At 47.9% G+C, this 27,525-nt stretch overlaps 1 protein-coding gene across 9 annotated transcripts in view; it reads left to right on the forward strand.

The window, feature by feature from the left end:
* Nucleotides 1–27,525, forward strand: part of DLG3 (discs large MAGUK scaffold protein 3) — a 110,253-nt gene that overhangs the window by 17,264 nt on the left and 65,464 nt on the right. For 7 of the 9 annotated variants that reach the window (XM_053373182.1, XM_053373177.1, XM_053373174.1 and 4 more), the window contains one exon: nt 56–193. In XM_053373182.1, the coding sequence (XP_053229157.1) occupies nt 56–193 (138 nt within the window). Of the gene's footprint in view, nt 1–55; nt 194–17,010; nt 17,874–27,525 lie in introns of those variants that run through there. The other 2 variants (XM_053373178.1, XM_053373176.1) reach the window with 2 other exon arrangements.

Raw genomic sequence — 27,525 nt, forward strand, 5'->3', positions numbered from 1 at the left:
GGGCTGCTGCCTGTGCCATCATTGTGTCTCTCTCTTTTCCTGTTTTACATTTCAGGGGAAGCTGCAAGGACGAGAAGCCTGGGGCCAGGGCTCAGGGCAGGTACTGCGGCTGGTGAAAGTGAAAGAGAGCAGGACCGAGTTGCTGGCTCAAGTCTGCAGCCTGGTGGTGGGTGTCTGCAGCACCTTGCCCAAGGTGAGGTTCCTTATCATGCTGGGGCAGGGCAGGGCCCAAAGCCTTGGGCCACATTTCATCCATATATTTAATGCTGTATCGTATCACTTTAAATCCGTCATGGCTTCCCCCAATGAATTCTGGTTGCTGTAGTCTGCTAAGGGTGGTGTAAATGGTTAGGAGACCACATCCTCTTACACAGAGCTACCATTGCCAGGGCGGGCATGATAGAGTTCTGCATGTCAGGGAGAGAATGACTAGAGAATAGTTTGTCTCCCGCTCTCATAACACTAGAACTTGTGACTATCCAGTGAAGCTGAATGTTGGCAGATACAGGACAGATAAACAAAAGTCCTCCTTTATGCAGTGCGTAAAGTATCCCTCTACAGCTCCTGCAGAAACCGCCTTCTTGACCATTGGACCCGTTATCAGTCTCATCCACTCATCCACCAGACCCTGTTTTTTGCATGCAGATGAAGTCCCTAACTCACTGAGGGTTTTAAAAAAATTGTTGTTATTATTATTTTTTAAAAATCAGTTATAGAAAATAAAGTAATGAAAGAAGAAGAAAAAAGAAAGGGGGAAAGTGCAAAAAATACATTAAGAAAGAGTATAATACACTAAATATACTCAGTTACATTTCCATACATTATTATGTAGATAAATAGATAATATGATTGTCCTAATACATATATGATAATTAATAACCTACTATATTCTGTATAAACTTGTTCCTGATGTCAGTATATTTGTCCAAACAAAGGCTCCGTCTGAAAGCAACCCATTCATATGTTCTCATGTTATCAATCCATTGGGATCATATCTTTATTCTCCCAGTTCATCAATTCCAGTCTCTTGGCCACTGTTAGGGTGTGTAGAATTCATTTTTGCTGTCCAATTGTCAGCTTCTATACAATAGGTATATAACTGAAAAGAATATTTTCCTCCGAAAATTTCAAAATTGCCCCCACAGTCATATTTACATAGTCCACAATTTTCTCCCCAAACTTAGTGAGTATGGAGCACTGTAAAAACATGTGTTTCAAAGAGGCATTATCCTTATTACAGCTCCACCAAACAGCTACAAGTCTTAGACAAGTCTTTTTTATACAAACATAATGGAGCCAATAAATTCTAAATATTGTTTTCTGTTGTGTAAGTCACAATTTAAGATCCGTTGATACCATTGCTACAGAAGCTAAAACGTTTTCCCACTGATTAGGTGGTATTGGACAATCCAATTCTTTATTCCAATCATTTCTTAAAATCTGTATATCAAATTTATTGATAATAAATATCTGTAGAAAGTGATCAGTGGTTTTTTTTAGTTTCAAAAGATTTATCCAATTGTTCCAATATCTCCAGTGTTTCAGAAGCTGAGAAATCTGCTAGTCCAAACACGGCTGTTAGAGGATGTTATAGTGGCAGATACTGCCATTGGGCTTCATCTGATAGATGATATTTATCTCTTACAACTCATGTTCACTTGCATGATTCCTGTTCCTGACCTTGGACAAATGTGCAAATTGGTGCATTTCCCTTTCCTATTTCCAGATCTGACAGAATTCTCTGACATCCCTAGTCTAGATAGACAAATAGCCTGACCTGATGTAAGGCAGTTTTCTGTGCCTTGGAGGGAAGTGTAAGATGGAAGCGCTTCATCTTGGGGGCGTATCATGTAGGACAATACAGACTCCTTGTGCCAGATATATCATGGAAGCACCAGTAGGCATGCTAAGGCTTGTGTCCTCACTTTTAGATCTCTCTGTGTTGGACCAATGAACCCCTGAGTGGAGAACAAATGTCTTGCACTGGTATCTTTGTGGTGGTTCAGTTTCCTAGCAGAAAAATCCATGGAACATCCTTTTTTTGCAACACAAATGGGAGAGAACCAGGGGGCAGGGGATGTAGGCTGTCATATCCAAGGCTTGAACAAGAGATGGCCTTGACGGCTACTACTGTGGCCGTTATTTCTGGGGCATAGTGGAGAGAGAGTGTGTGTGTGTGTGTGTGTGTGTGTGTGTGTGTTTGTGTGTGAAATCTACATTTTCCCACAGAGACAATTGCGCCCAAGCTTCCTCCTCCCAGACCAGATTTTGGGGTAACCATTTCCTTCTTCTCTCATGGCAGAGCTTCGCGGGCTGTTAGAAGGTGGAAGCGTGCTGATATAATAGTGCCTCTGTAACATACAGTGTGCATTCTGGAGCTGGGGGTGCCTAGTGGAGAGAGCTTTGAGGTTCCTTTGTTTCTTGGGTCAATGGCAGGAGCTAGGGGTTACTCTCACTGTTGGATTGTTAGCATCTGGAAACAGGCCTTTGCTGTAACAATGCAAAGGACCCACCTTAAGAAGGACATACCTTGACCTCCCACTGGAACACCATGGAATAAAGTGCACCTATGTGTGTTGGACCAGTGGCGTCATGTGCAGTGTCTCCATGTCACGAAAAAGTGACTGTGGTAACAGAGCTGTTGTAACTGAGCAGGTGGTACCATATCACAGACCTCTGCAAAGTTTCTGGTGTTTGCTTACAACAGGGGTAGTGAACCTTGGGGGGAATGTGATTCTCCAGTCCTCTCTAGGTGGCCCTTGGGACTCTCCCCAGGCCACATGCCCTTTCCTGCCACAAACACCCCCTCAGCCACACCCACCTCCTCAGCCATGCCTCTCAATGGCCTTGCTTTGAGGATATTTGCCTGACTGGAATGCATCGTTGAATTCTGATAATGCCTCTTGCTTGCCTCAATGGAGGATAGTCAGGGCTGTGCGAAGAAATTAGCCTACTGCACAAAGGTAAATTTTATATGTGTTGCTGCACCCGGTTTTGCATCTGGCTCTGCCCACCACTGGGAGGTAGGCCTGTCAGAAGGGAATGTGGCCCCTGAGCTAAAAAAAGAAGAAGTTCCCCACTCCTTGCTTAGAGGAACAACAACATGCCAGTTTAGATGGATGACAAGAGCAAGCCAGCAGTAACTCACACTGAGCAAACTAGATTTAACTATTCATTAGCAAAACAGGATCTGCACAGGAGTGTCAGGCCTAATGAGTACAGCAACTAAGGTCTTGTCCCCATGAAGCAGTTGCCGGGACTAAAGGTCCCCGCCCCCCTACAGCTGGCTATGTCTCCTCCTTTCCAGGGTTTTCCCCAAGAAATTGGAAACAGCGCCTGCATGCAGCCAACCTCTCCTCTTCCCTTTTCATGCATCTCCTGGTTCTGGGAGACAAGTGGGGAGGGGGAGCTTGACACAGCAGAAGAGGGAGACACCCATGCCTCTTCACCAGCCTGCCTCATCCCTGCCTCTTGGCCTCCCTCCTCCCACTCTTCTGCTTCAGCTTCTGCCTCTGATTCTGGGCGTCAATCTGCCACAGACTTTCCCAGCGCACTAAGACCTGCTACCTCTTCCGCTTCTGACACATCCTCTTCCCAGTCTTCTCTCTCTGACTACTTATCTTCATCCCACCACCTGGGCTCTGAACCTTCTTTCCTTGGGGGTTCCCCAGCTGGTTTCTCCCATCATTCCTCTGTGTCTAACCAGTGCGTAATAACTGAGGAGCCATCTAGATCAGCCCATGTTTTGTCCCAGCTGGGGAGCACTGGTCTAGTCAAGTGGGGCCTAGTCACAGAACACCAGGAACACCAAGAACACCAGGTCACATATCACTAGCACAAGCTCCAGTTTTAAGAAGCAGAGTCAGCACAAGCATAGGTCAGAGTGCAACTAGGCAAGATCAAAAGCAACAGAGTGTAAGTCCAGATAAGCAAAATCAGGCAAAGCCCCAAGGCAAACAAACGAGGTGGGTAGCACCATGGATAGCTCCAAGTGGCAACCAAAGCAGACTTGAATGTTGGTCCAAGAACCATCAAACTCAAGTCCCATCTACACCATCATTTAAAGCACTGTAGTTTGTCAAGGGCACTGGGAATTGCAGCTCCGTGAGAGGCAAACTACAGTTCCTAGGATTTTGGGGTGGGGAGAAGCCACGCACTTTAAATATGTTTGGTGGAGATTTGACTTATCAATGGCTATTAGCCATGATGGCTATGCTCTGCCTCCTCAGTAAGTGCAGAATACCACTTGCCAGGAGAGTACTGTTCTGCTCAAGTCCTGCTTCTGACTTTCCCACTGGCATCTTCTTGGCCTGAGGATCCCCACCGTCCCTCCCTCCAAGGAGTGAGTTTTCAGAGCTTGTGTGCCTTGTGCACCCATGTGCTCCCTAAACCCACTTCGGATAGTGGGCTGAACAGCTTTTCCCATGCTATCGCCCAACGCCTAGGAATCCCAAGCATTCTGTAACTCACAACCCAGCAGAAGAGGCTGTCGTTTTTTTGTTTCATGAGCCAATGCATCAAATCATCCCAGTGCACTTCAAGCATGAAAAAGGTTTTCTCCAGAAGGTCAAATTCACTAGTTAGTGACCATGCAAAGCCATTGTTGGAGTCTTAAAGGCCATTTTGTGGATTTATCTGCTGTGGTTAATGGTCAGCAGTAGATCACTCCTCCCTGCATGTATTTACTTAATCCTTGAAGAAAAAAACTCCCAACGCTTTTACTGCCTTTCCTGGAGTTCCATTCATTAACTATGCATTTCACAAAGTAATGCTTTCTCTGCTAGCAGTTCTGCTAGCAGTTCTGTGCACTTGTCATGAAGGTAGGGTCGAGCAGGATGGATCCTGAGGGATAAGCCCACCCTAAGTGAGGTTTTTCATCCAGGGACCAGAATTTTGGGGGTGCACAAGGCAAGAATCATTTCAAAATGCCATAGTTCCTTTTTTAAAAAAGATATTTATTAAAGTTTCCAATTTTTATACAAACAAAAAGAAAAAAGTTTAAAAACACATAAAATTCACAATGCTTAGTTTTCAATGACATATTTCCCTGACCTCCTCATACCTCCCCTTCTTGTATTCCAATTCAAATTATTTATTCAGCAAATCCTTATCTCAAAGCATTACAGCTAAAAACCCCTTGATTTCTATCCGACATCATTCAACATTCATTAATTTTACAATATTTCTGTAGATAGTCCTTGAATTTCTTCCAATCTTCTTCCGCCGACTCTTCTCCCTGGTCACGGATTCTGCCAGTCATTTCTGCCAATCCCATGCAGTCAATCATCTTCATCTGCCATTCTTCCAGAGTGGGTAAATCTTGCGTCTTCCAGTACTTTGCGATAAGTATTCTTGCTACTGTTGTAGCATACATAAAGAAAGTTCTATCCTTTTTTGACACCATCTGGCCGACCATGCCCAAGAGAAAGGCCTCTGGTTTCTTCAAGAAGGTATATTTAAATACCTTTTTCAATTCGTTATAGATCATTTCCCAGAAAGCCTTAATCTTAGGGCACGTCCACCAAAGGTGAAAGAATGTACCTTCATTTTCTTTGCATTTCCAACATTTATTGTCGGGCAAATGGTAAATTTTTGCAAGCTTGACTGGGGTCATGTACCACCTGTATATCATTTTCATAATATTTTCTCTTAAGGCATTACATGCCGTAAATTTCATCCCAGTGGTCCACAACTGTTCCCAGTCAGCAAACATAATGTTATGTCCAACATCTTGTGCACATTTGATCAGAACAGATTTGACTGTCTCATCCTGAGTGTTCCATTTCAACAGCAAGTTATACATTTTTGACAAAATCTTAGTTTTGGGTTCTAACAGTTCTGTTTCCAATTTAGATTTTTCCACCTGGAAGCCAACTTTCTTATCCAAATTGTAAGCCTCCATTATCTGATAATAATGAAGCCAGTCTTGCACTTTATTTTTTAGTTTCTCAAAACTCTGCAGTTTCAGTCTATCTCCTTCTTGTTCCAAAATTTCCCAATACTTCGGCCATTTGGCCTCCATATTAAGCTTTTTCTGAGCTTTCGCTTCCATTGGTGACAACCACCTTGGGGTTTTATTTTCCAATAAATCTTTATATCTAATCCAAACATTAAACAATGCTTTCCTAACAATATGGTTTTTGAATGCTTTATGTGCTTTAACCTTGTCATACCACAAATATGCATGCCACCCAAAAACGTTGTTAAAACCTTCTAGATCCAAAATGTCTGTGTTCTCAAGAAGCAGCCAGTCTTTCAACCAGCAGAACGCTGCTGATTCATAGTAAAGTTTAAAGTCTGGCAGGGCAAATCCACCCCTTTCCTTTGCATCAGTTAATATCTTGAATTTTATTCTGGGCTTCTTGCCCTGCCAGACAAATTTAGAAATGTCTTTCTGCCACTTCTTGAAACAGTCCACCTTGTCCACAATTTGCAATGTTTGAAACAAAAACAACATTCTAGGCAATACATTCATCTTTATAGCTGCAATTCGATCCAACAAGGAAAGCTTCAAATTTGACCAAATTTCTAAATCTTTTTTCACTTCCATCCAACATTTTTCATAATTCTCTTTAAACAAATTCCCATGTTTAGCTGTCATGTTAATCCCCAGGTATTTCACTTTCTTAACCACAGTTAAACCTGTTTCATTCTGAAACTTCTCTCTTTCAGTCAATGTTAAGTTTTTCTCTAAAACCTTAGTTTTTGACTTGTTCAATTTGAATCCTGCCACCTGACCAAATTCTTGAATTAGTTCTAAAACTCTTTTAGTACTAGATTCTGGCTCTTGTAATGTCAAAACTAGGTCATCTGCAAATGCTCTCAGCAAAATGCCATAGTTCCAAGGGAAGGGTCATGGCTCAAGTGTTAGACCACCTGCTTAAAATGCAGAAAGCCCCTGGTTCAGTCTCTGGCATCTCCAAGGTGGGCAGGCAGAGACCCCTGTCTGAAGCCCTGGGGGAGCCACTTCCAATCAGTGTAGACCCTACTGAGCTAGATGGGCCCTTAAGTCAGCATAAGGCTGACGGTCTGTGTTTCCAACTGGGTTGGAAATCCCTGTTTCTCTGCCAGGTTGGTTTGGCTTTAGGGCAGGGGCAGAAGGAGCGCAATGGCTCTTCTGGTTCAATCTCTGCCATCTCCAGTTAAGCAAAGTTTCAGGTAGCAAATGACGAGGAAGACCCTTCCTTCCCGCCGGCCAGTTTAGGCAGTGCCAGCCTAGATGGGTGGTTAAAACCCAGCTTCCTGTGTTCACCTGTGAAGAGGAAAAGGGCTGATCAGATCAGGGGGAGATGGGGCATGTGAATTGGCACAGGCATCCTTGGGGGCAGGGGCAGAGGGGCTATACTAGGCCACAAGTGGATCCCCAAAGCGTTGCTGATTCACGTGGGCTTCTCTCCCCTCCTGACATGTTCCTGCTGCTGCCTAGCAACCCAGCTGCTGTCTGCATCAAGCCAGGAGACAGACTGCGGCTGGGCCCAATCTGTGTGCCTGGCCCGGATTTCTTCCTTTTGGGGAGGGGGTGGGGAGAGGAGAAAGGGTAGATTTGGAATCTGGGGCTGCTCTCTCTTAAGGCTTTGGAAGGAGACGAAAGCCCTCAGCTCACAGAGAATTACCATGCTGTGGTAAGCTCATCAAGTCCCCGTGATCACATGGTGCTATTAATTAGAATTATTACTCCTATTAGCCACAGGGTTTTTCTTATTATTATGGGTAACACTGCAGGCGCAGTCCTCAAGGTCTTGCAATATTCTCACTTGAAGCAAAGGCATTTGAATATTGCTGTCGTCATTTATATATAAAAGGAATTTTATATATAAATCTTTATTTCTTTATTTTATATGTACCAAAAAGCTTCAGGGGTGGGGAACCACCAAGAGAACCCCCAAACATCTCAGTGGAGGCGGTGCATGTTCAGAGGGCTCTGAATGCTGACTGTTAGGGAAAACAGGAGGGGAGGTGTCATGGAATGGCATTACCAGAGTGGGAGACTCTCTGCTGCAACATTTTGTTGCAGCTTCCACTTCTATATGCTAATATTGGGTTCCTCCAGGCGACATGTATATTGAGCATTTGTCCGGATTTGCTTGCACAAAGCTTGCATGGAGGTTAGATGTTACCAACTATTTACTGAGCATTCAGTCTGATTTGTTTGTGGGGAAGAGGTTTGATGACAATGAATCAAGCAACTATTCGAGTGCATTTTCCTCTACTGCATTTTCCTCATCACTTTCCTTCCTGCAAAAGGTCCAGTTTTCCAAGAGGAAACAGGTTTTGTTGCACAGGGCCACTGAATGAGCATTGATTGCTTCATCTAAATTTGCCTGGATGTGACTGAATCCCAAGATCACCGCAGTCTGGAAGTGACCAGACGTGAGAGCTCCCCCTGGAGGCATTTACGAAAGCATTCTGCCATGCGCAGAATGATTTAAGAGTGGAGCAAAGTCTGAACCACATGCTCCTGCTGAATATTTATATATAATATTATACACACACATATAATATTATCACATAATCTTAATATAAAATCATAATATCACACAATCATAATACACAATCACACTCATAATACGATATCACACAATGATATCATACATAAAATCATCACACAGTCATATCATGTAATATGATCATTAGTGAAGGAAACTAACCCCTTCCTGAATCCAGCTACTCCAACAAATGTTGTTGGTGACCAGCATAAAATGGGAGATACTTCCTTTGCCTCTGCCTAAAATTCATTTTGCATTGACCAGCCTGGGTGTGCAGGGTGCGTTGATGAAGGCTATGATATCCAGTGATGCTATTATGATATGATTGTGTATGTGATATTGTGATTGTGTGATAATGTGATGTTGTGATTGTGTGATCGTATGACATTATGATGCTGCAAATGACTGTGTGATATTATGATCGTATGATATGACTGCATTATTTATGTGATTTATGATGTTATCATATGAACTTGTAAACAGGGGTGTTTGCAAGGGCATTTAGTGAGGGAGTTTGAGGTGGGGACCCAGAGTGCTGTCTAATGGTGCACGTAGGACCAAGATACAGCAATGTTTAAATGCCTCCAGGGAAATATGCTCCCGTTTGGAACTCTTAGTAACTTCTCTACTTCAAGTGAGAATATCGTAAGACCTAGAGGACTGTGCCTGCAGTCCTACAAATAATAATAATAAAAACCCTGGGTTTCTCAAAGACAAGTCATGCCAGACAAATCTCATTCCTTTTTTTTTTTTAAATAGAGTTACAAGCTTGGTGGATCAGGGGAATGCTTTGGATGTAGGGTATCTTGATTTCAGTAAGGCATTTGACAAAGTCCCCCATGATATTCTTGTGGAGAAGCTGGTCAAATGTGGGCTGGACAAGGTATCTCTTAGGTGAATTTGTAACTGGTTGGTTGACTGAACCCGAAGAGTTCCTCATCATCCTTGAAAAAAGGGGGCAAGTGGGAATCTGCAGGGGACTGTCCACCCAACCCACACTGTGCCAGTGGCTAGTTGGCTATCTCTCTGCCTTCAGCTGAGTTGGTCTAGTATCCAAATGGTGGTCACAAAGGGCACAAGATAGGAGGTGTTCTGTCCAACAGACATGGCAGTGAGCATGTTCCCAGTGATGCTGGGAAAGGGCTCCTCCTGCATCTCTGACTTGTGTGCATAGAGGAGGGAAGAAAATACCTTTATCCCCAAATCTCTTGATCCCGCCATGAAAAGGAGGCTTGAAGCTGGGGTTTTTTTGCTGTCTACTGCCCCTCTTTGAGCTTTCTAGTCAGTTCCACCCCAGTGGCATGGGGCAGAAGTCTCAGATAGTGGCTTAGGAAAATGAGCCCCACCCCCAAAACCCCACAGCATTTCTGGCTTATTACATTTTCAAGCGTGTCAAGTAACGCACAATATATCATCAAGCTTTGGGGATCCCTGGGCCAAATTGCAAGCTGGAGAAAGACATGGGCACCATCCCTGCTGCCCCCCATGCCAGCAATTACATGGGGAGGGGGGTGCTTTGGGGGTTTTCAAGCCAAAGTTGTTTTTTGGTGGGGGGAGATTTGGGGGAGGGTGGCAGCTAGAGAAGAGGCAGTTGTCTCTCTCCTCCTAAATCCCACCCCCCACACACCATGTCAGCTCTTTACCACTGTAGATGGGTTTGGGGAAAGCCTTCTGTTGGCTACAGCAGGCCTCTGTTATTCTGGGCCATCATGCCGGGGCTTCAACTATATCACATCCAGCAGTTACGGTATGTTCTGTGCGCTCAGCAGAGCAGCCATGATGGATCAAGATGGGTGACACTGCAGCATGTCTATGTCTCTCTTGTACAAGCTTGTTTGGTCCTTTGTGGCTGTAGCACTTGGGACTTTTTAGTGTAGATAAAAGGCAAGTAAGAGGCAACATGATAGAAGTTTGTAAAACAAAGCATGGCATGGAGAAGAGTTTCCCTCCCTCTTTCATAACACTAGAACTCACAGACATCCAGTGAACCTGAATATTGGCAGATTCAGGACGGATCAAATAAAGTCCTTCTTCATGCAGTACAAAGTTAATCCATGAACTTGTTTCCCCAAGAGACAGTGATGGCCGCTAACCTGGACCGCTTCAAAAGAGAAATAGGCAAATTCATGGAGGATGAGAGGGCTATCAATGGCTACTGGCCATGATGGTTATGCCCTGCCTCCATAGTTGGAGGCAGGAATGTTTTCTAATGCTAGCAGAAGGGCAGAGTGCTCTTGTGCTCGGTTCCTGCTTGCCAGCTTTCCTTTGAAGCACCCGGGTGGCCTCTGCGAGAGGAGGAATGCTGGATGCGGTGGGTCATTGGGCTGATCCAACATCTTACAGTTGTGCACATATTTCCTGCTTTCGATAAGGTTCCAGGAGACCTTGACGTTCCAATCTGAGTTGCAGAAAACAGCCCTGTAGCCTAAACAAAGATCTGTGGTTTTTCTTACTCTCCATTCCACCGACTCTCGGATGAGTAAAAATTGAACCTCACTAGGATCCAGTGATCATTTAGGGCATTGATCAGATTTGGCATGGGATGCAGTGGTGTTGATTGCCATCACTGCTGCTATTCTATTCTGTTGCAAGTCGCCTGGAAATCTATGGGATCGAGTGACCAACAAGTCTAATACTAATGATATCAATAATATTAATATTTCTTACAAGCCTAACTTCAACAAGATTGACGAGCAGTGAGGACAGCACTCTATGGGTGCCATGGAAGGCTCATATGCCCCACATTATCAACCCATGCAATGCATCACCTAGTGAATCCAGAGTAAAAAAATGGCCCAGCTGCATCCATGTTATCAGAGGGCCCTGGTCAGTGTCAGCAATGAACCGGTCCAGGCCTCCCTTGCTGCCTCCCTTACACCTGAGGAGGCTCATCTCAGTGGTAGATGATTACGTGCATTTATGCCAAGAAATGGGGAGATGAGAGAGTAAGAGCAGGTCCTCTTTACACTGCTTTTCTGGAAATAACAGCACATAATGGTTGGGTGCTTCAATGGTAGAGCATCTCCGTTGCATGCAGAAAAGCTCAGATTCAATCCCTGGCAGCTCCAGGTGTGGCTGGGAGAAAACCCTTGTCTATAAACCTGAAGTGCTGCTGCCAGTCAGGGCAGGCAGTACTGGGCTAGATGGATCAATGACTTGAATGGCTATAAGGCAGCTGCTTATATTCACAGCTAACACAGATTTGCATTGTATTTTGGCAGGCAGTTATTGGGTGACAAATTAACTGCAGCTCTTGCTGTTTCATCCTAATGCTACCAGCCATGGGGAGCAGAGCTCCAGAGACGTGTGTGTAGCCTACAAAAGCAGGTTGTTTTGTGAGAATCTGAAGTAGCCTTGCAACACTGGTTTTGCCCTGGACTAAATTTGCTGTGGTGCTAAGAAATATGAAAAGTGACGCCACAACCAGAAATACACTTTGGGGCTTAATTGCTAGGAGGAAACCGCCGTGTAGTGCAGGGCTTCCGTGCAGATGTTGTCCACTTCTTACTACCAGCTGCAAACTGCAGGTGGAAGCTGAACACATGTGAACATCTGCAAACCAACCAGAGATGCTCTTCCACACCACCAAGATGGAGCAGGCAAGCCCTGCTGGTGTCAACTTTGTATGCAGTTTGAGAGGAGTATCTACAAAGGAATCTTAAAAATAGTGAGCAGTACGAAAACAGGTCAAACTCAAAATATGGTTATTTCATTTCTGCATGTGATAGTTGCCTACGCGTGGCGTGCTTCATGTGCCTCACAGCTTCTGCATCCAGGCTATCACACCTTGTCGAATTTGTCTGAGAAAGCTGAGAGAGCAATGCGGGTCAGTGGTTAAAGTGCTGCACCTAGGAGACTTAGGTGCAAACCTCCACTTAGCCGTGGAGTTTTAGGGGGGTGTAGAACCCTCTTCGTAATCCGATGTGGGAATGTTGGGAAACGAATAAGACTGGAGAAGTTAGAAGCCCAAATTTACAGTTTTGTGACCCGAGTCCTTTAATTCTTCCTCAATCACATTTCTCCCATCTTCCTCCCCACCCCCACTCCCCACCAAGTTCCTCAGGATGAGCAGGGAGCTTGCAGCTGCTGAGTTAAAATTAAACTTGTGTAGATTAGCAGCTTGGCCCAACGCCCTCACCTCCCTCTGCCACCCCTCCCTGCATCTCTCTGGCATCCTCATCTAGCCTCACCCTCCTCCTCACCATCACAGCCTTCGCATCCTCTGCAGGCTGAGGATTTCCTCCCCACTCCCCAAAACAACAACAACCCATGACTGGTACCTATACCAGGACTCTCGAAATAACGCAAAAGCAACCGCAGGCTAGGCTAAAAGGGATTTTCCTTTTGTGGATCACCACAAAGGAAATGGAAGGCCAGCGTAATTAACTCCAAAGTAAAGAGAGAAAAAGTGGTAACCTCCCCAGGGGTGGCACACTCAGAAGTGGCACAGTAGGCATTAGCTGAGGGTGCTCCCCCATTCATTCACAGGAGCCTCCTGGGTTTCTACAGTGAGGAGGTAGACTCAGTGAGCGAGGAGCACTTCCCCTACCCTGCACCTGAGTATCTATCTCAGGTGTGGGAGAACTTTTCAGCTCTCCAGCAGGTGCCAGGGATGATGGGAGTTGCAGCTTAGCCACATCTGGAGGGCTGGAATTTTCCCCATACCTAATCTATATGGTGCTTGGTGTCCGGCAAAAGAGTGGCATTATTTGTGAGCCTAGGCCCCCTTCCTGGAGATTTCTGGATTCCTTTCCATCCCATGGGAAACCAAGAGGTTGGCTTTCTGGGGCCTCCTTGCAGCAGCAGAGCTTAGAGTTTGAATTGTGCTCTGCTGCTCCCTTTGATATACATATCCATGTCTGCTGGAGGGGTAACTCAGCCTGTCACAGCAAAAACAGCAAATGGTCTTGTGGCAGCTTCCAGCATACACAGTTTTGCAGGATTGTAATCACGAAATAGTAAATCTGTGTCATCTTTAAGGTGTGTCACAGTACTCTTTGTTGTTTTATTCACACCTGTGATATCAGGTGAAAATGCTGTTGCAATTCATTTTATTATTTATTTAAAAAATTATGTGCTATCCTTCAGCAAAAATGATCACAGGGTGGTGGGGTTTTTTTTTAAAGTGCTACGGAAACATAATAATCTACAGTATATTTTGGAATACTGTTTGTTTGCCTCCTTGCTGTGCATTGGGACACTTGCAATGGTCAAATTTTGCATGATGGCTCCTGAGATCAAGGCGGAGGTTTTTGGCTTAGTTTGGATGCAATTGGATGCCAGCTTGAATCAAAATGGCTAGCTAAACCTCTGAAAGTTGCACTGATTGCAAAACTGCACTGGGTTTTTTGGGGGGTGGGGGGGAGTTTCTTATAATTCCCAAGCAACACTGGGTATGAGGCTGGCACTAATACATAATAAACAGAAACGTTAAAGTAATTCTCATAAAATTGTATAATTAGCGACATCATAAAAATCCCCACTGCTGTTTTATGCAGTTTCTTCCTCCATGTATCCACATGGCACATTCAGGAATGTGTGTTGGTCCCTGGGCTGGACTGCGAGGCGGCTGTCAAATGCACAGCTATTGCTTCTGATGAGAAATGTACCCTTCATAACAGACTTATTAGAGGCTAGGCTGCACACATGGCAGAGCTGGGGAAAGATTTAGCCAAACCTCCTTTTCCAAGGTAACAGTGGCAGAATATTTCTTCTGCAAGCAACAGAAAACCTAAAAATGGTTTCTAGGGCCTGGGTGCCTTTAAGAACTGTTGGCTGCTGCAATTCCAGTTCTCCTGCTGATTGGCTAGCGGGTGAGTGGGCAGGGAAGAGGAGGGAGCAGCCATTCAGAAATCTGCTGCATTACGTCCCTTATTTAAAGGAGAAAGAGCAGGGGGTGGCTGCAGGAACAGCCTAGCTCTCCATTGCTACTCTGCTCCCCTCCCATTCACTGTTGGCCTGGCTGTTTTCCCAAAGGTCTGTGTGACATTGCCACACCAGTTTTATCATCCCAGAGTACAGACAATAGATTGCTGTGGAATGTTCTGGGGCTGTAGGGCTGCTCTGGGACTGCCCCCGCGCGGGAAGGGCCAATTTCCCCTAAAATTCTGAGTGGTGGGTTAGCACATCCTCCAGAGACACCCACTGTTAGAGGCAGACTGCCTCTCAGCACCAGCAGCTGGGAACCACAGGGAGGGAGAGTTGCTGTTGCACTCAGATTCCTGCTTGTTAGCTTCCTACAGGTATCTAGATGGTTGACCACTGTGAGCACAGGGTGTTAGACTAGGTGCCCACCCCCTTAGTCTGATCCAGAAGGGCTTTTCTTTTCTTACTTTCTCTTTTTAAGACAGGTGGCACCTTAAAGCCTCAGCCCATCACATTGGAAGCCTCTGGCTGGCTAAGCCTGTGAGGTGTCTGTTGCATTATATGAACATTGAGGATTTGCAGTAGTATTTCGCTTTCCCTCTAAGTTGAAACCCAGGAAGTTTTACAGCATCGCTTTCTACTCAAAGCATCTCTCTTGCAGCCATGTGTGTCAGTTTTGGGAGGGCACAGGAAGGTAACAGGCAGAGGCATACTTAGGCTCCCTTGCATCCTTGGTGAGGTGCTATATCAGCCTCCTCCTCCCTTGTGCCCTTGGCAAGGAGCTCTGCCAAGGTACCCAAAGGAGCTTAGACATCTTGCCTGGCCACCCAGAGCAGTGGAAGAATGGCCTGGGGAGCATGCAGGTGGATGGGGGGGGGCTCCTAGCCACTATGAGCCACAGTGGAGAGGTATGAATTTTGCACATCTGCCCCAGGCCTGCACCCTTGGTGGGGGCCAACCTAGGCTACCCTTAGGTACACCTCTGGTATCAGACCCTTCTTTGGGGGTAAGATTGTGAGCTGAGACAACTCACCTCCTTTCTGTCCTCTTTTTCCAGGTTCATTCTTTCCACCCTTTGTGATTTGGCCCCTGTTTCCAAGCACCTTAGGAATGTGATGTATTGCCCAACAATCCAGCAGGGAAGGTCAAGCAAACCCCCCTCCCCCAACAGTACGGAAGCTGGTGGCTCTTTCCCTTGAAGCATGATATGGAAGCAGTAGCTTATGCACAAGAGGAAACTGCTACAGAATAAGTTAGCTCTGTGGTAGAGCATCTGCTTTGCATGCAAAAGGTCCAGGGTTCAGTTCCCAGCATCTCCAGGCAGGGAACTGATTCTGCTGAGTGGGGCCCTGGGCTTGTGCCCCAGATTCCTGATCTGACACCACCAGTTCACCCCACCCCACCTCCACCCTTTCCATATTCTAAATGTGGGTCTAGATTGAGCTGGATCATGCATACAGTCTTAAAAGTTAATCACGCAGATCTCAGCTTTTGTGGGGCCAGCTTCCGACATTATGGAATGGTGATTTGCTTCTTTCCCACTCACACCTACTAAGCGAGAAGAGGATTGGAGAAGAAATGCAAGCAGGTGGGCTGAAAATGGGTGGTGTTTTTCTCGTAGGTGGGGGAAGAATATGCAGGGAGGTCTGTGCTGAGTGAAGAAATGCCACCTTTTTGACTACTAGCAGGCCTAGGGTTTTTTGGGGGGGGGCAACTAAGCCCATAGATGCAACCTCTGGAGGGAACCGTGTTGCTAACCCTGGGCAAAAGGGTAGTTAAGTCTTGCAAGTCGGAATGGAGGAATGAACACTGTGTCCTGGCATAGGAGATCAGAATGCAATAGGGCAGGCCTAGGGATGTGGGAGCTTTAGATTGTTGAAGGGGGTGGGGGAGGGGGGAGTGCCCTCTCTTAGTCCCAGAACTAGTTCTCTGCACAGATTTGTTTGTTCCGTTAAATATTCTATATGTGATCACTGGATAGATCAGACCACTGGATAGATGTTAGAGCATGGTGCTGGTAACATCAAGGGCACAGGTTCGATCCTTGTACGGGGCAGCTACATATTCCTGCATTGCAGGGGGCTGGACTAGAAATGATCCTCAGGTTCCCATCCAACGCTGTGATTCTATGTATCCCACCTTTCCTGCAATGAGCCCAAGGCAAAGTAATAGTTCCCTTCCTCCATTTTGTCCCACAACAACCCTGGAAGGCAGGTCAGACTGGTCCAGGTTCACCCAGCGAGCTGTCCCTGGGCTTCTGGTCTGACTGATCCCTACCTTGCATTGCAGTCCCGTAAACCCACTTGGAACCCGAGGTCCTAATATGCTTAAGAACCCAGCTTGGTGCAGGGGGTTAGAATTCCCTATGAAGACCTGAGAAGTCAAATTACCTCCCCCGGAGCAGTGACGGCAGAGCTGGCTGGGTGGCCTTGAGGCAGTAGCCTTATCTCAGACTGACGTACCTTACAAGGCTGTAGTGAAGATAAAACGCGTGCGGGGGTTGGTTGGAGAAGCGAGAAATGTCAAGCTAAGGGAAACCTCGGCGGGCTGCCTCTGTGCCTTTAAGGACCCCCCCATTAACATTATCGGCGCTGCCGCGGTCCCGTGCTCTCATTGGCTGCGGCGCGCAGAGCGGGGAGGCTGGAGAGCCAGGGATGCGCTCGCCTCCTTCCTTTCCCGTCTAGGGACCGAACGCAGCATCAGCACCGTCCTCAGCATCCTCGCCATCCTACCGGCCCGGGTGAAGCCGCCGCTGCCTCGCAGCAGCGCCTGCCTTGGCGCCTGACCTCGCCTGGGGAGGAACGGGGCTTGCTTTGCCTGGGCGACCGATCCACGCAGCAGCGGCCGACGACACGCAAGGGGAGGCTGCCGCTGCCGCTTCAGTAAAACCTCTCCTTTTTATTCCTCCGGCTTGGCAGGGGCTGAAGGGCTGGGCGATGCGGCGATGCCGCCGCGATGATGCGCTGACGACGCTGCGCCTTCGGAACTAACCGGGGTGTGCGCGCTCGCTGCTTGCCCTCCCCCCGCGCCGCGAGGAGGAAGAGGAGGCGGAGGGGAGACGGTGGTGGCGGTGGTGGTGGGGGGCTCTCCCCCCATCCTCCCCATTGTTTCTGGGTTGCTGCGCGTAGGCAGGCTCGGCTGGACGGCGACGCCAAGATGCACAAGCACCACCACTGCTGCCGGTGCCCGGAATGCTACGAGGTGACGAGGATGGCGGCTCTCCGGCGCATGGAGCCCCCCAGCTACGGCGAGTGGCAGCAGCAGGAGCAGCAGTACGCGGGCGGGTATGGGGGCTACGGCTCGCAGACCCTGCCCTCGCAGGCAGGGGGCGCCACCCCCACAGCCCGCGGCAAGGGCAAGCTCATCCCCACCTCCCGCTGCGACAACGCGCCCCCTGCGCCCCCGAAGCAGGGCCCGGCCAAGAGCTGCGGAGGAGGTGGAGGCGGGACCCCCAAGATGAACGGAGGCAGCCCCGGCTGGTGGCCCGAGTGTACCTGCTCTAACCGCGACTGGTATGAACAGGTGGGTGACTCTTCGGAAGAGGAGAAAAAGGCAGGGCAAGGCGCTAGTCCGGAGAATGGCATCCCTGCCAGGCGGAAGGGGGCTTTTCTTTTGGGCACATGGCTTACCCACGGCGCCAGGGTTTGTGCTACCCTTACTAGCGTGCCCGGGAGGGCACCCGCACACCCAATCAGCTGCGGGCACCTCTTTGCCCCACTGCTCCATGTCTATCTCCTTCTTATATAATCCAGCTGAGGCTCTTACCCTCTTTCCCATCTCCCGGCTCCTTCTCCAAGGACCTGGAAGACATCCCCTCCCTTATTTGCCTCCTGCACCGGCAGCCACCCCCACCCCGCGCACACCCCAGCCAGCTGAGAAAATGGATGGAGCCCGCATGCTTTGCGAGGCAATAAAATGGAGGCTGGGTTTGTCCACCACCTTTCCTGAGCCTGCCACGTTCTCCGGGCTGTCATCACCACCTCCCACTCGAGGTCGTCTGGTTTCTGCCAGCCTCCGAGCGGGGGTCAGAATGTGCCAGGGCGGGTGAGCAGGTGGGCCAGGCAGATGCACTCCGATGACCCATCCGCCCCCGCTGTATTCTTCATCCCAAACCCACGCATCCACCTTGGCAACGGAGACCCCTGCTTTGCCTAATCCCATTTCTCCATGTTTTCTCCTGGCGTTTGTACCCTCAATGTGTCCCATTGCCATAGGTTTAAGTACCTGGAGGACCACACTGGGGGAATGTGGTGTGTGTGTGTGTGTCGGGGGGGTGCCTCCTGCCTCACCCTCTCCCGTTTGGCTGTCAGATGGATTTCAGGAAGTGCAAGCATCCCTCCCAAGATGGCAGTGATAAGATGCGCGCGGGTGGGGTGGGGGGGATAGAGAGAGAATGAGAACAGCTCTTCTGCTGATATTGCTGTCCAACCGAGCAGTGCTGGTCAAAGAACGCTGCCAGGAAAGAAAGAAAGAGCCAGATCTGATTGCCTAAAGAAACGTGCCCCCCCCCCCCAGCCATCCATCAGGCAGAACGAGGGCTGGCCCTGGTCGTGCACGCTGCATGCACAGTACGCGACGCGAAGATGTGCGCTGCGCCTGAGCATGTGCTGGACCGGAGCAGGCAGAATTGCTCACTGGGGTGTAGTGCGTGTAGGCAGTGCGCTCTGCTAAGCTGCCTCAGACAAGGAAGGAGCGAGCGCCAAGCATCTCTCTCCCTCTTTCTCCTCCTCTGCCGCGCCAGGCTGACAGTCAGTGGGGAGCAGAGCCCGGGGGCGGCTGCTGGTTGGTATTACCTGTAATTGCTTGCCAAGCATCAGAGAGAGAGAGAGAGAGAGAGAGAGAGAGAGAGAGAGAATGTGCGCGCGTGTTTGGGGAAGGGGTGTCGCTCCCTCTTAGGCAAAAAGGGAAGGTGGAGCTTTGCCCCTCACTGCCCCCTTTCTGCCACACGTGCTCAGAAGCGTGTGTGTGTGTGTGTGTGTGCGCGTGCGCGCAGGCGTGCATGCGCGGGCAGAAGGCTATTTCCAGGCTATGATGATGGTGGTGATGATGATGATATGTGCTTGCCCTCCGCCTGCTGGGAGCCTCTGACACAGAGCCAGAACCTCTACAAGTTCCTTTCTGCCCCGCTCAAAAGTCAAGCGTATGCGATGCTCCCAAACACCGCCTCCTCCTCCTCTGCAGCTATGCAGCCTTCCCACCCGCTCTCAGAAGGGGGTGGGGGTGGACAACACCCCTCTGAGCACCGACTCCCCTCATCGACCCGGTTATCACCCAGTGCTCCCCTTTTCTGGCCTGTAGTTTGCAGCGGAGCAGCAGAAGCATGTGAGCGAAATCTCTCGCATATGCGAGCTCTGAAAACGCAGCGTGGAGGTTCTGAGGCCTACCTCTCGGGCTTCTCCTGTGCCCCACTGGAGTTGATGTCAGCAAGCCTTATTCATCTATCAACCCTGTAATGTGGGGTCGGGCAGGGAAGAAGAGGCCTTTCATCTTCTGCAGTGTTACTTTTAAACATGCCCTCCCTTCTCTATCCATAGGAATATTCCCTCCCTCCCTTATCCTTAGGGAAATTCTGCAGTCGGGCATGCCAGGTTCTGCAAGCAGAATTAAGTTACGTAAAAAGCTGCCTTATGCGGAGTTAGGCCATTAGTTCATCCAGTTCAGGATTGTCTACTCTGACTGGCAGTGACTCTCCAAGGTTTCAGGCTGGGGACATAAGAAGCACTACCTGGAGACTGAGGATTGAACCCTGGGGGTGCATTCTGCATGCAGAGCAGATGCTCTACCACTGAGCTATTTACAGAAGTGATTCCAATGGGAAGAGAGCATGGCCTTATCACAGAGCTGTCACCACTGCACTTTCAGCCCCACCCAGCTCTGTGGGAGGAGGGGGGCAGGTTGCTGCTGCTAGGGAGTGGACAGGCACTTTGCCACTGTTGGCAAGCCAACCTGGAGGGGGGCACAGGTGATGTGACAGAAAGGGGAAGCAGACCCAAAAGAAAGCTGCTTGTGTGTGCGCATCTATGTTTGTCCTGGAATGTATGCGAGTCCAAGGCATTTGTAATGGGTTAATTAGGTATCTGTGCTTGATATCAATTAGCTCGCGTCCCCCCCCCCCATTAATGTGTGTGCATAGGTTTGTGCATTGGGTCCTAAATATGGGGCAACCAGAGAAGGTTGGTAGTGAATGACAACTGTTAGGATCCCTGCCTGCTGCTTGGATCCCAGGAGGTGGGGTGGGGTGTCAGAGCACCAGGTGGAGATGGAACTGCTTTTGCCTCCCACCTCCTCCAACGCGGGTCTCTTTCTGAAATGCTGCTTTCAGCCAGAAGATGTTGGCCCAGAAGTTCTGACATTTTTACCCACCTAAGGAGACAACTCAAATATGTTCATGATGCTACAGTATATTGTACCTCCATCCTCAGAAGCAGTATACCTTATGAATACCATTTTCCTGGGGAGCAACAGCAGTAGAAAGCTATTGCCCTACTTGTGGGCTTCCCACCCTTAGGCACCTCTGTAGGGACAAGTCCCTCTTGCTCAGCCCTTTAACACCTAAGCTGCATATTTTTAGAATCCCATCTTATTCTTGTGATTGTTCTGAATGATTTTTAATGTTGCATTTTAAATGGTTGTCACCCATCTCGGTTAGCTCAGTTGGTTAGATCGTGGTGCTGATAACTCCAAGGTCACAGGTTTGAGCCCCGTATGGGTGCATATTCCTGCATTGCAGTGGACTGGACTAGATGATCCATGGGGCCCCTTCCAACTCTATGATTCACGCAATTTATTCTCGTGATTGCAATTTGTTTTGAATGGTTTTCAATGTTGCATTTTAAATTGTTGTGACCCGCCCTGGGAATTTGGGGTGAAGGGTGGGTAAATAATGGTGATGGTGGTGATGACGATGGCAGCTTTGTCTACAATGATTGACACCAGTTCTACCTGGAGGTTGAACCTTGGACCTTCTGCATGCAAAGCAGGTGTTCTGTCACTGAGCTAGGACTCTTCCCCTGAAAAACAAAGCAAGATTCCACTCTGCATGGTTCTGAAAAAAGGGTTGATTTAAACAGGGGCATAGGAAGCTGCTACTGAGCCAGACCCTTGATCCATCTAGCTCCATATTGTCTACACGGACTGGCAGTGGCTCTCCAGGGTTTCAGGCAAGGGTTTCCTTTCAGCCCTACCTGGAAATGCCAGGGATTGAAACTGGGGCCTTCTGCATGAAAAGCAGGTGCTCAGACACTATGTTGGTCTGGATTGGTCTAATCTAGTGGGGCTCTTCTTATGGTGGAAGTTAGACTATGCCTGCGCTAATTGTAACACACACTGATTTTTTTCTACTGTGGATGAAATAGTCTCATGCCCTTGTATCAAAACCAGGCAGCCAAAATGTGAAAAGGCTGAATTGGCTAGTAGCTGATCCTTAAGACTCTGGAGGGGGCAGACCTTGACCTCGACTTGTGGACATGGAGCACAGGACACTGCCTTAAACTGAATCAAGCCATACCTAGCCCAGTGTTTTCTACACTGACTGGCAGCAACTCTCCAGGGTTTCAAACAGGCAAGATTTCCAGAAGGGACACCAGGAGCCTTGAAGATGCCCATCAACAACTAGCATCTAAACAGGAGACCTGGTTGCTGTTCCCCCCATTGTGACAAGGCACATTTATTTATTTTGGGGTTTTTTATGAATTTGCATCTATGTATAGAGGAGGAACATGGGAAGCTGTCCTATACAGACCCAGACTGTCAGCCCAGCCAGCTCAGCATTGTCTATGCTAGACTGGCAGCAGCCCTCCAAAGTTTCAAGCAAGGGATATTCCCAGCTCTGACTGGAGAGGCTGGGGATTGAACCTGGGGCCTTCTGCATACCAAGCAGGCGCTCTGCTGCTGAGCTATGGCCCAGTGCATCTGAGAGGAACATAGGGAAGCCGCCTTGTGCTGTCAGACATTTGGTCCTCCTAGACCAGCTATTGTCTATGCTTGATTGGCAGTGGCTCTCCGGGGGGGGTTTTTTTTTGGGGGGGGGGGACACGGGCATCCCAGCCCAACCTGGGGATGCCAGGGAATTAACTTGGGATTTTCTGCATGCAAAGCAACTGCTCTGCCACTGAGCTGCAGCCCTGTGTGTGTGTGTGTGTGTGTGTGTGTAGGCAATATCTAGGTTATAAAGTTTGATTTCCCAGGAGTGGGTGGGTGGCGTGGAGAAGAGCCCCCCCCCCATTCTTCTGGTTCCAGTTGTTTAGCTGATGCTCCAGCTGCGAAGTTCTTCAGGGGCAAGAAAGCGAAGAGGAGCCTTGGGTTGGGGATGTCTCAGGGCATCTGAAAGCGACCGGCCTCCGAGGTTGCCTGAGGCAAAAGGAGTGGGTGGCGAAGTTAGGAATGTGACTTCAAAAAAGAAAAGAAATTTGGGGCGGGTGGAGGCGGCATTGGGGGACAGGAGAGGTGGCAAGGGGGTTCCTGGGGTATTAGAGACGGATGCGCCAGTGGGGGGGGGGCAGCCATGGGCAGCCATGGGCGGCAGGGCTCATTTCCATAGGAAGGTAACTGTGGGGAGGTGGGCGGGGTGGGAGAATGTGAAATTATGGGGACGGAGAAGCGCTGGAGGTGGGGAGGTTGGCAGGGGGAGGTTGCTATGGCTACTCCTGTTCTATTCGGGAGAGGAATTGAGTTTCATCCTGGCTCTGGGAGGCGGAGGCGGAGGAGGGAAGGGAGTTCTCAGAGGAGGATGTGGGAAGGAGGGAGCGCGGGGCGGGAAGGCGAATGGAGAAAGCAGCAGAGCCTGGAGGTGGCGAGAGGTGGTGGGAGGAAGCCCGAGTTTCCCGGCTGGCGTGAGCGAAAGCCACGCGTTGGGCAGGGAGCGGTGCGGGACGCCAGGCTGCTTTGGCGGCGGCACGGCGCGGGGGCAGGGGGCGGAGCAAGAAGCCCCGCAGCAGCCTGGGCGGAGTGGGAGCGAGACCTCTTTCTCTGGTGCTGTCCAGCTTGCCTTGTGCCAGGCAGGGCGTCTGCCACGATGAGTTGGTTCTGGCAGTCACCGTGACGGAGGGTGGAAAAGCCCCCACAGCCTCTCCCGGCAAGCTATTTTTAGCGATGGTGGCTCGTTGAGAAGTGACAAAGGAATGTCGGCCCTGGGCCGCCCCTCCTCGCAGGCTTTTAAGCGCGCGCGTTGTGTCATCTTCGAACTCCTGATCGTGCCCCGGCCACGGGCCCCGTGCTGTCTAGGTCGTCTGCTTTGCTCCCCATAAGAGGCAGCGGTGGTCACCAGCTTGGATGACTTTTGGAGAAGGGGAGAGGATGGCCACCAACCTGGGCTTCTGTGTTCTCCTTTCAGGGTTGGAGGCAGAAAATGCTTCTGAATACCAGTTGCTGGAAACCCCAAAAGAGGAGAGCGCTCTTGCTGTCAGGCCCTGTTTGCAGGCTTCTTCTCCCTGGCATCAGAGGTGTATTGGCAAGCTATGGGGCACTTCCTACCTGTAGGGTGCCACTGCACAGTTACTTGTGCTAAGTCGGCAGGGCATAGGAGGAGTATGGGGGGGGTGCAAGTGCTTCTTGCAGCCTTTGCACCCCCTGCTTCAACCATTCTCTTCTCTACCTGAGACAGAGATGGCAAACGTCTGTAGCTCTCCACGTGTTCCTGGAAATGAACTACCATAAGTCCCATAAGCAAGAATGGCCAAGGGTCAGGAAGGAAAGTGGAAATCCAGCAGTTTCTGGAGAGATACAGGTTTCCTAGCCAGGCTAAGACAGTCCCCACCTGCCTAACAGCAGCAGGTGTGGCTCTGTAGCTCCACCTCTTCGCTCCATGACACACCTGCTGTTCCATTTCTGTGATCACATAAAATATAACTTGCCCAGATTCTTACATGGAGGGATGCCACCACACCCCTCCCCTGAATCCTCACTTTAGCCCATTCCAGCCTTAGCTGTGGAAATTGACCAAGGCCAGCCCAGTCATCACCATCATCATCTTCATGAACTTCAATAATAATGTCTGCCCTTGTTTTGTGGAATAGTAGAGTGCTCTTGTGCTCAGGTCCAGCTTGTGGGCTCCCCACAGACATCTGGTTGGCCACTGTAAGATGATGCTAGACCAGGGGTCAGCAACCTTTTTCAGTCGTGGGCCGGTCCACTGTCCCTCAGACCATGTGGTGGACGGGGGGGGGGGGGGGATGAACGAATTCCTATGCCCCACAAATAACCCAGAGATGCATTTTAAATAAAAACTCACATTCTACTCATGTAAAAACACGCTGATTCCTGGACCGTCTGTGGGCCAGATTGAGCAGGCTATTGGGCCACATCCGGCCCCTGGGCCTTAGTTTGGCTACCCCTGTGCTAGACTAAAAACAACTACTAAACTAATCCAGCAGGCTCTTATCTTTTAAACAGGAAACAACCAAAGATGTATTTGTTTCAGTGGGATTTCCCATCTGGATGAATGGGTCTCTGCCATGCGTGTCTGTTTTGTTTCCGTCTTGTTTTGCTTTTAAAGGTATCTGTCGGTTTTGAACTCATAAAATCATTAATCGCTTTCTACACAACCGTCTTAAGATGTACAGTAAATGTAGCAAAAAGAGAGAGTTTAAAACACTAAAAAGCAGATGCTGTTCATATTGTTATTTCATTCATGAATCACTTCCCATGAGAGATCTCATAGCGATTTGCGGTATAATAACATAGATAAAACAGTCATCGATAAAAACAGTTAAAGCAATTACTTGCATAATAGCAATTTTTAAAAGAATTTAAAACAACAACAGGACATACAGACGTAAAATCAATTTGAACTCAAAGCAGATGCTGGCAACTAGGATAAAGATTTTTGAAGGCTTGTTGAAAGAGAGGCATCTTTAGCCAAAAAGACAAAAGAGATGGTGGCGCCTGTCTAACATGCAGCAGCAGGGAGTTCCAAAAGGTATGTGTCACCACCCTAAAGACCTGATTCTGACACTGTGCAAAATTGATTTCCTTTAAAAAAAATTTTTTTTATTTAATTTTCAAATCGTAACAACAAATTTTCCACAAATCTTAATTGAACAATTTATATATCAATATTTCTCCCCTCCCCCCTCTTTGTCTTCCCCCGTATTTCCGTATTGATTTATTAAACAAATTCTATACCCTGCTGGTTTTACCTCTTATATAGTTGTGAAAGTTTAGTCAAAACCTCCCAATAAGTCCAAACCTTTATACTGTCTTTTTATATAGTTTATAAATGGTTCTGACTCCTTTTAGAAATCAATGTTGTCTCTCTCATGTATCCGCTCTGTCAGCTTAGCCAATTCCGCGTAGTCCATAAGCTTGGCTTGCCATTCTTCCTTTGTTGGCATTTTCTCTGTTTTCCATACTTGTGCTAGTAAAATTCTTGCTGCTGTTGTCTTATATCATGATCTAAAATTCCGAGTGGGAAAGATTCTGGTTTTTGAACAAAGGTTTTTTTAAACATTTTTTTTCAATTCATTATATATCATTTCCCAATATTCTTTAACCTTCTTGCATTCCCACCATACATGAAAAAGTACCATCTTTCTTTTTGCATCTCCAACATATCTTAGATCCTGTTTTGTACATTTTTGCAATTTTTTTCGGTGTGATATACCATCTATATATCATTTTCAAATAATTTTCTCCTAATAATATACAATCTGTAAACTTTAAATTTGTTTTCCATAATCTTTCCCATTCCTCCAACTGTGTATTATGCCCAACATCCTGAGCTCATTTTATTTGTGCCAATTTTACCATCTCATCTAAAGTCTCTCCATATAGCAAAATATTATATGCTTTCTTCAATAACTTTTTGTTTCCCTCCACAATTTCCTTTTGGAAGTTTGAAATAGTATAACTAAACCCTCTTTTGTTATCTTCTTAAAACTGCTCATTAATTTGTCTGTGATGCAACCAACTTTGTAAAGTATCTTTCATGTTTCCATAACTTTTTAATTTCAAACCTTTCTCTTCTTCTTCTAACAAATCTCTGCGTGTTGGCCATATCTTACTCGGACGAAGCCCCAGGCGTTGCCATTTCCTCCGCAAAGCAGACCGGAAGCCTCCAAAATTGATTTCCTAATGGGATGCTATCTTCCGGCTGCCCTCTCCTGAAAGAGCCATTAGGCAACTGCCTCAAGCAGCAGATGTTGGGGAGGTGGCACAAGGTGTTTGGGGACAGAGCTGTTTGTGCCATATGGCCTTCCCTAGACCCCCTCCCCAAAGCTTACACGCTGCTTTCAGGTACAGTGCAGGATGCTGCCCCATCATCAGCATTGCTGAATAAAGGCTCAACTGCAAGCATCCTGTATGTGGAATGAGACAGGGTGCTGTAGTTATCACACACACACACACACACACACACACACACACACACACACATTGATTTTAAGGTTAGCATTGATAGAATAATAAAAGAAAACCAAAAACTAATTAACCAAACGTAATTAAAAAATAAATAAATGGCGAGGAGCAGAAGGGGATAGAACAGGTCAGAACAATACATTTTGTAGAGAATTAAACTGAGCTTAATTAATTATAAGGAGACACTTACTATGCCAGAATTGGATAAAGAGGGTCCAGGACTTCTTCTTTTCCAGCTGGAACTCACCGGAGCTCAGCTCCAGCACCTCTCGGGTAGGCGGCATTGCCATTCTAAGAGAACTAGGGAAAAGATCATGGTGAGTTCCGGCATCTATTTTTCTAGAAAATAGCACTGACAGGGTCTATTATTTCAGTAAAGCTATTGTACATAGTTTTGTTGTATTATGTCTGCTTTATCCCACACTCGAAGGATTTTCGCTTTTCTAGAACTAGTCAATATATATATATATATATATATATATATATATATATCAGATGTCAATAAAGTCTCTGTCAGTTGAAGATCGGCTTTTATTACTTCAGGCCAGAGCATTCCAACATTAATTGTTTCAGAACCCTTGGGCAGGACTGCATCTTGCCTTTTGCTTCAGACAGCAAAACGTCTTGGGCCATCTCTGGATCCAACGCTCTAGAAACAGACACACCTTGGAATGAGGCAAGTCCCTTCCATGGACTGTCAAAAACCCGCTGGCAGTGTTGCTATGGCTCATATCACCCAGGTTCCTCTTCCTCTCCGTGGGCCATAGCCGCCCCATCCTTGGAGAGCATCTTGCAGGAGGTAGTGATGGCCAGCAGTTTGGGT

Source organism: Podarcis raffonei, chromosome Z (genome assembly GCF_027172205.1).
Source record: "Podarcis raffonei isolate rPodRaf1 chromosome Z, rPodRaf1.pri, whole genome shotgun sequence".
Lineage (NCBI taxonomy): Eukaryota > Metazoa > Chordata > Lepidosauria > Squamata > Lacertidae > Podarcis > Podarcis raffonei.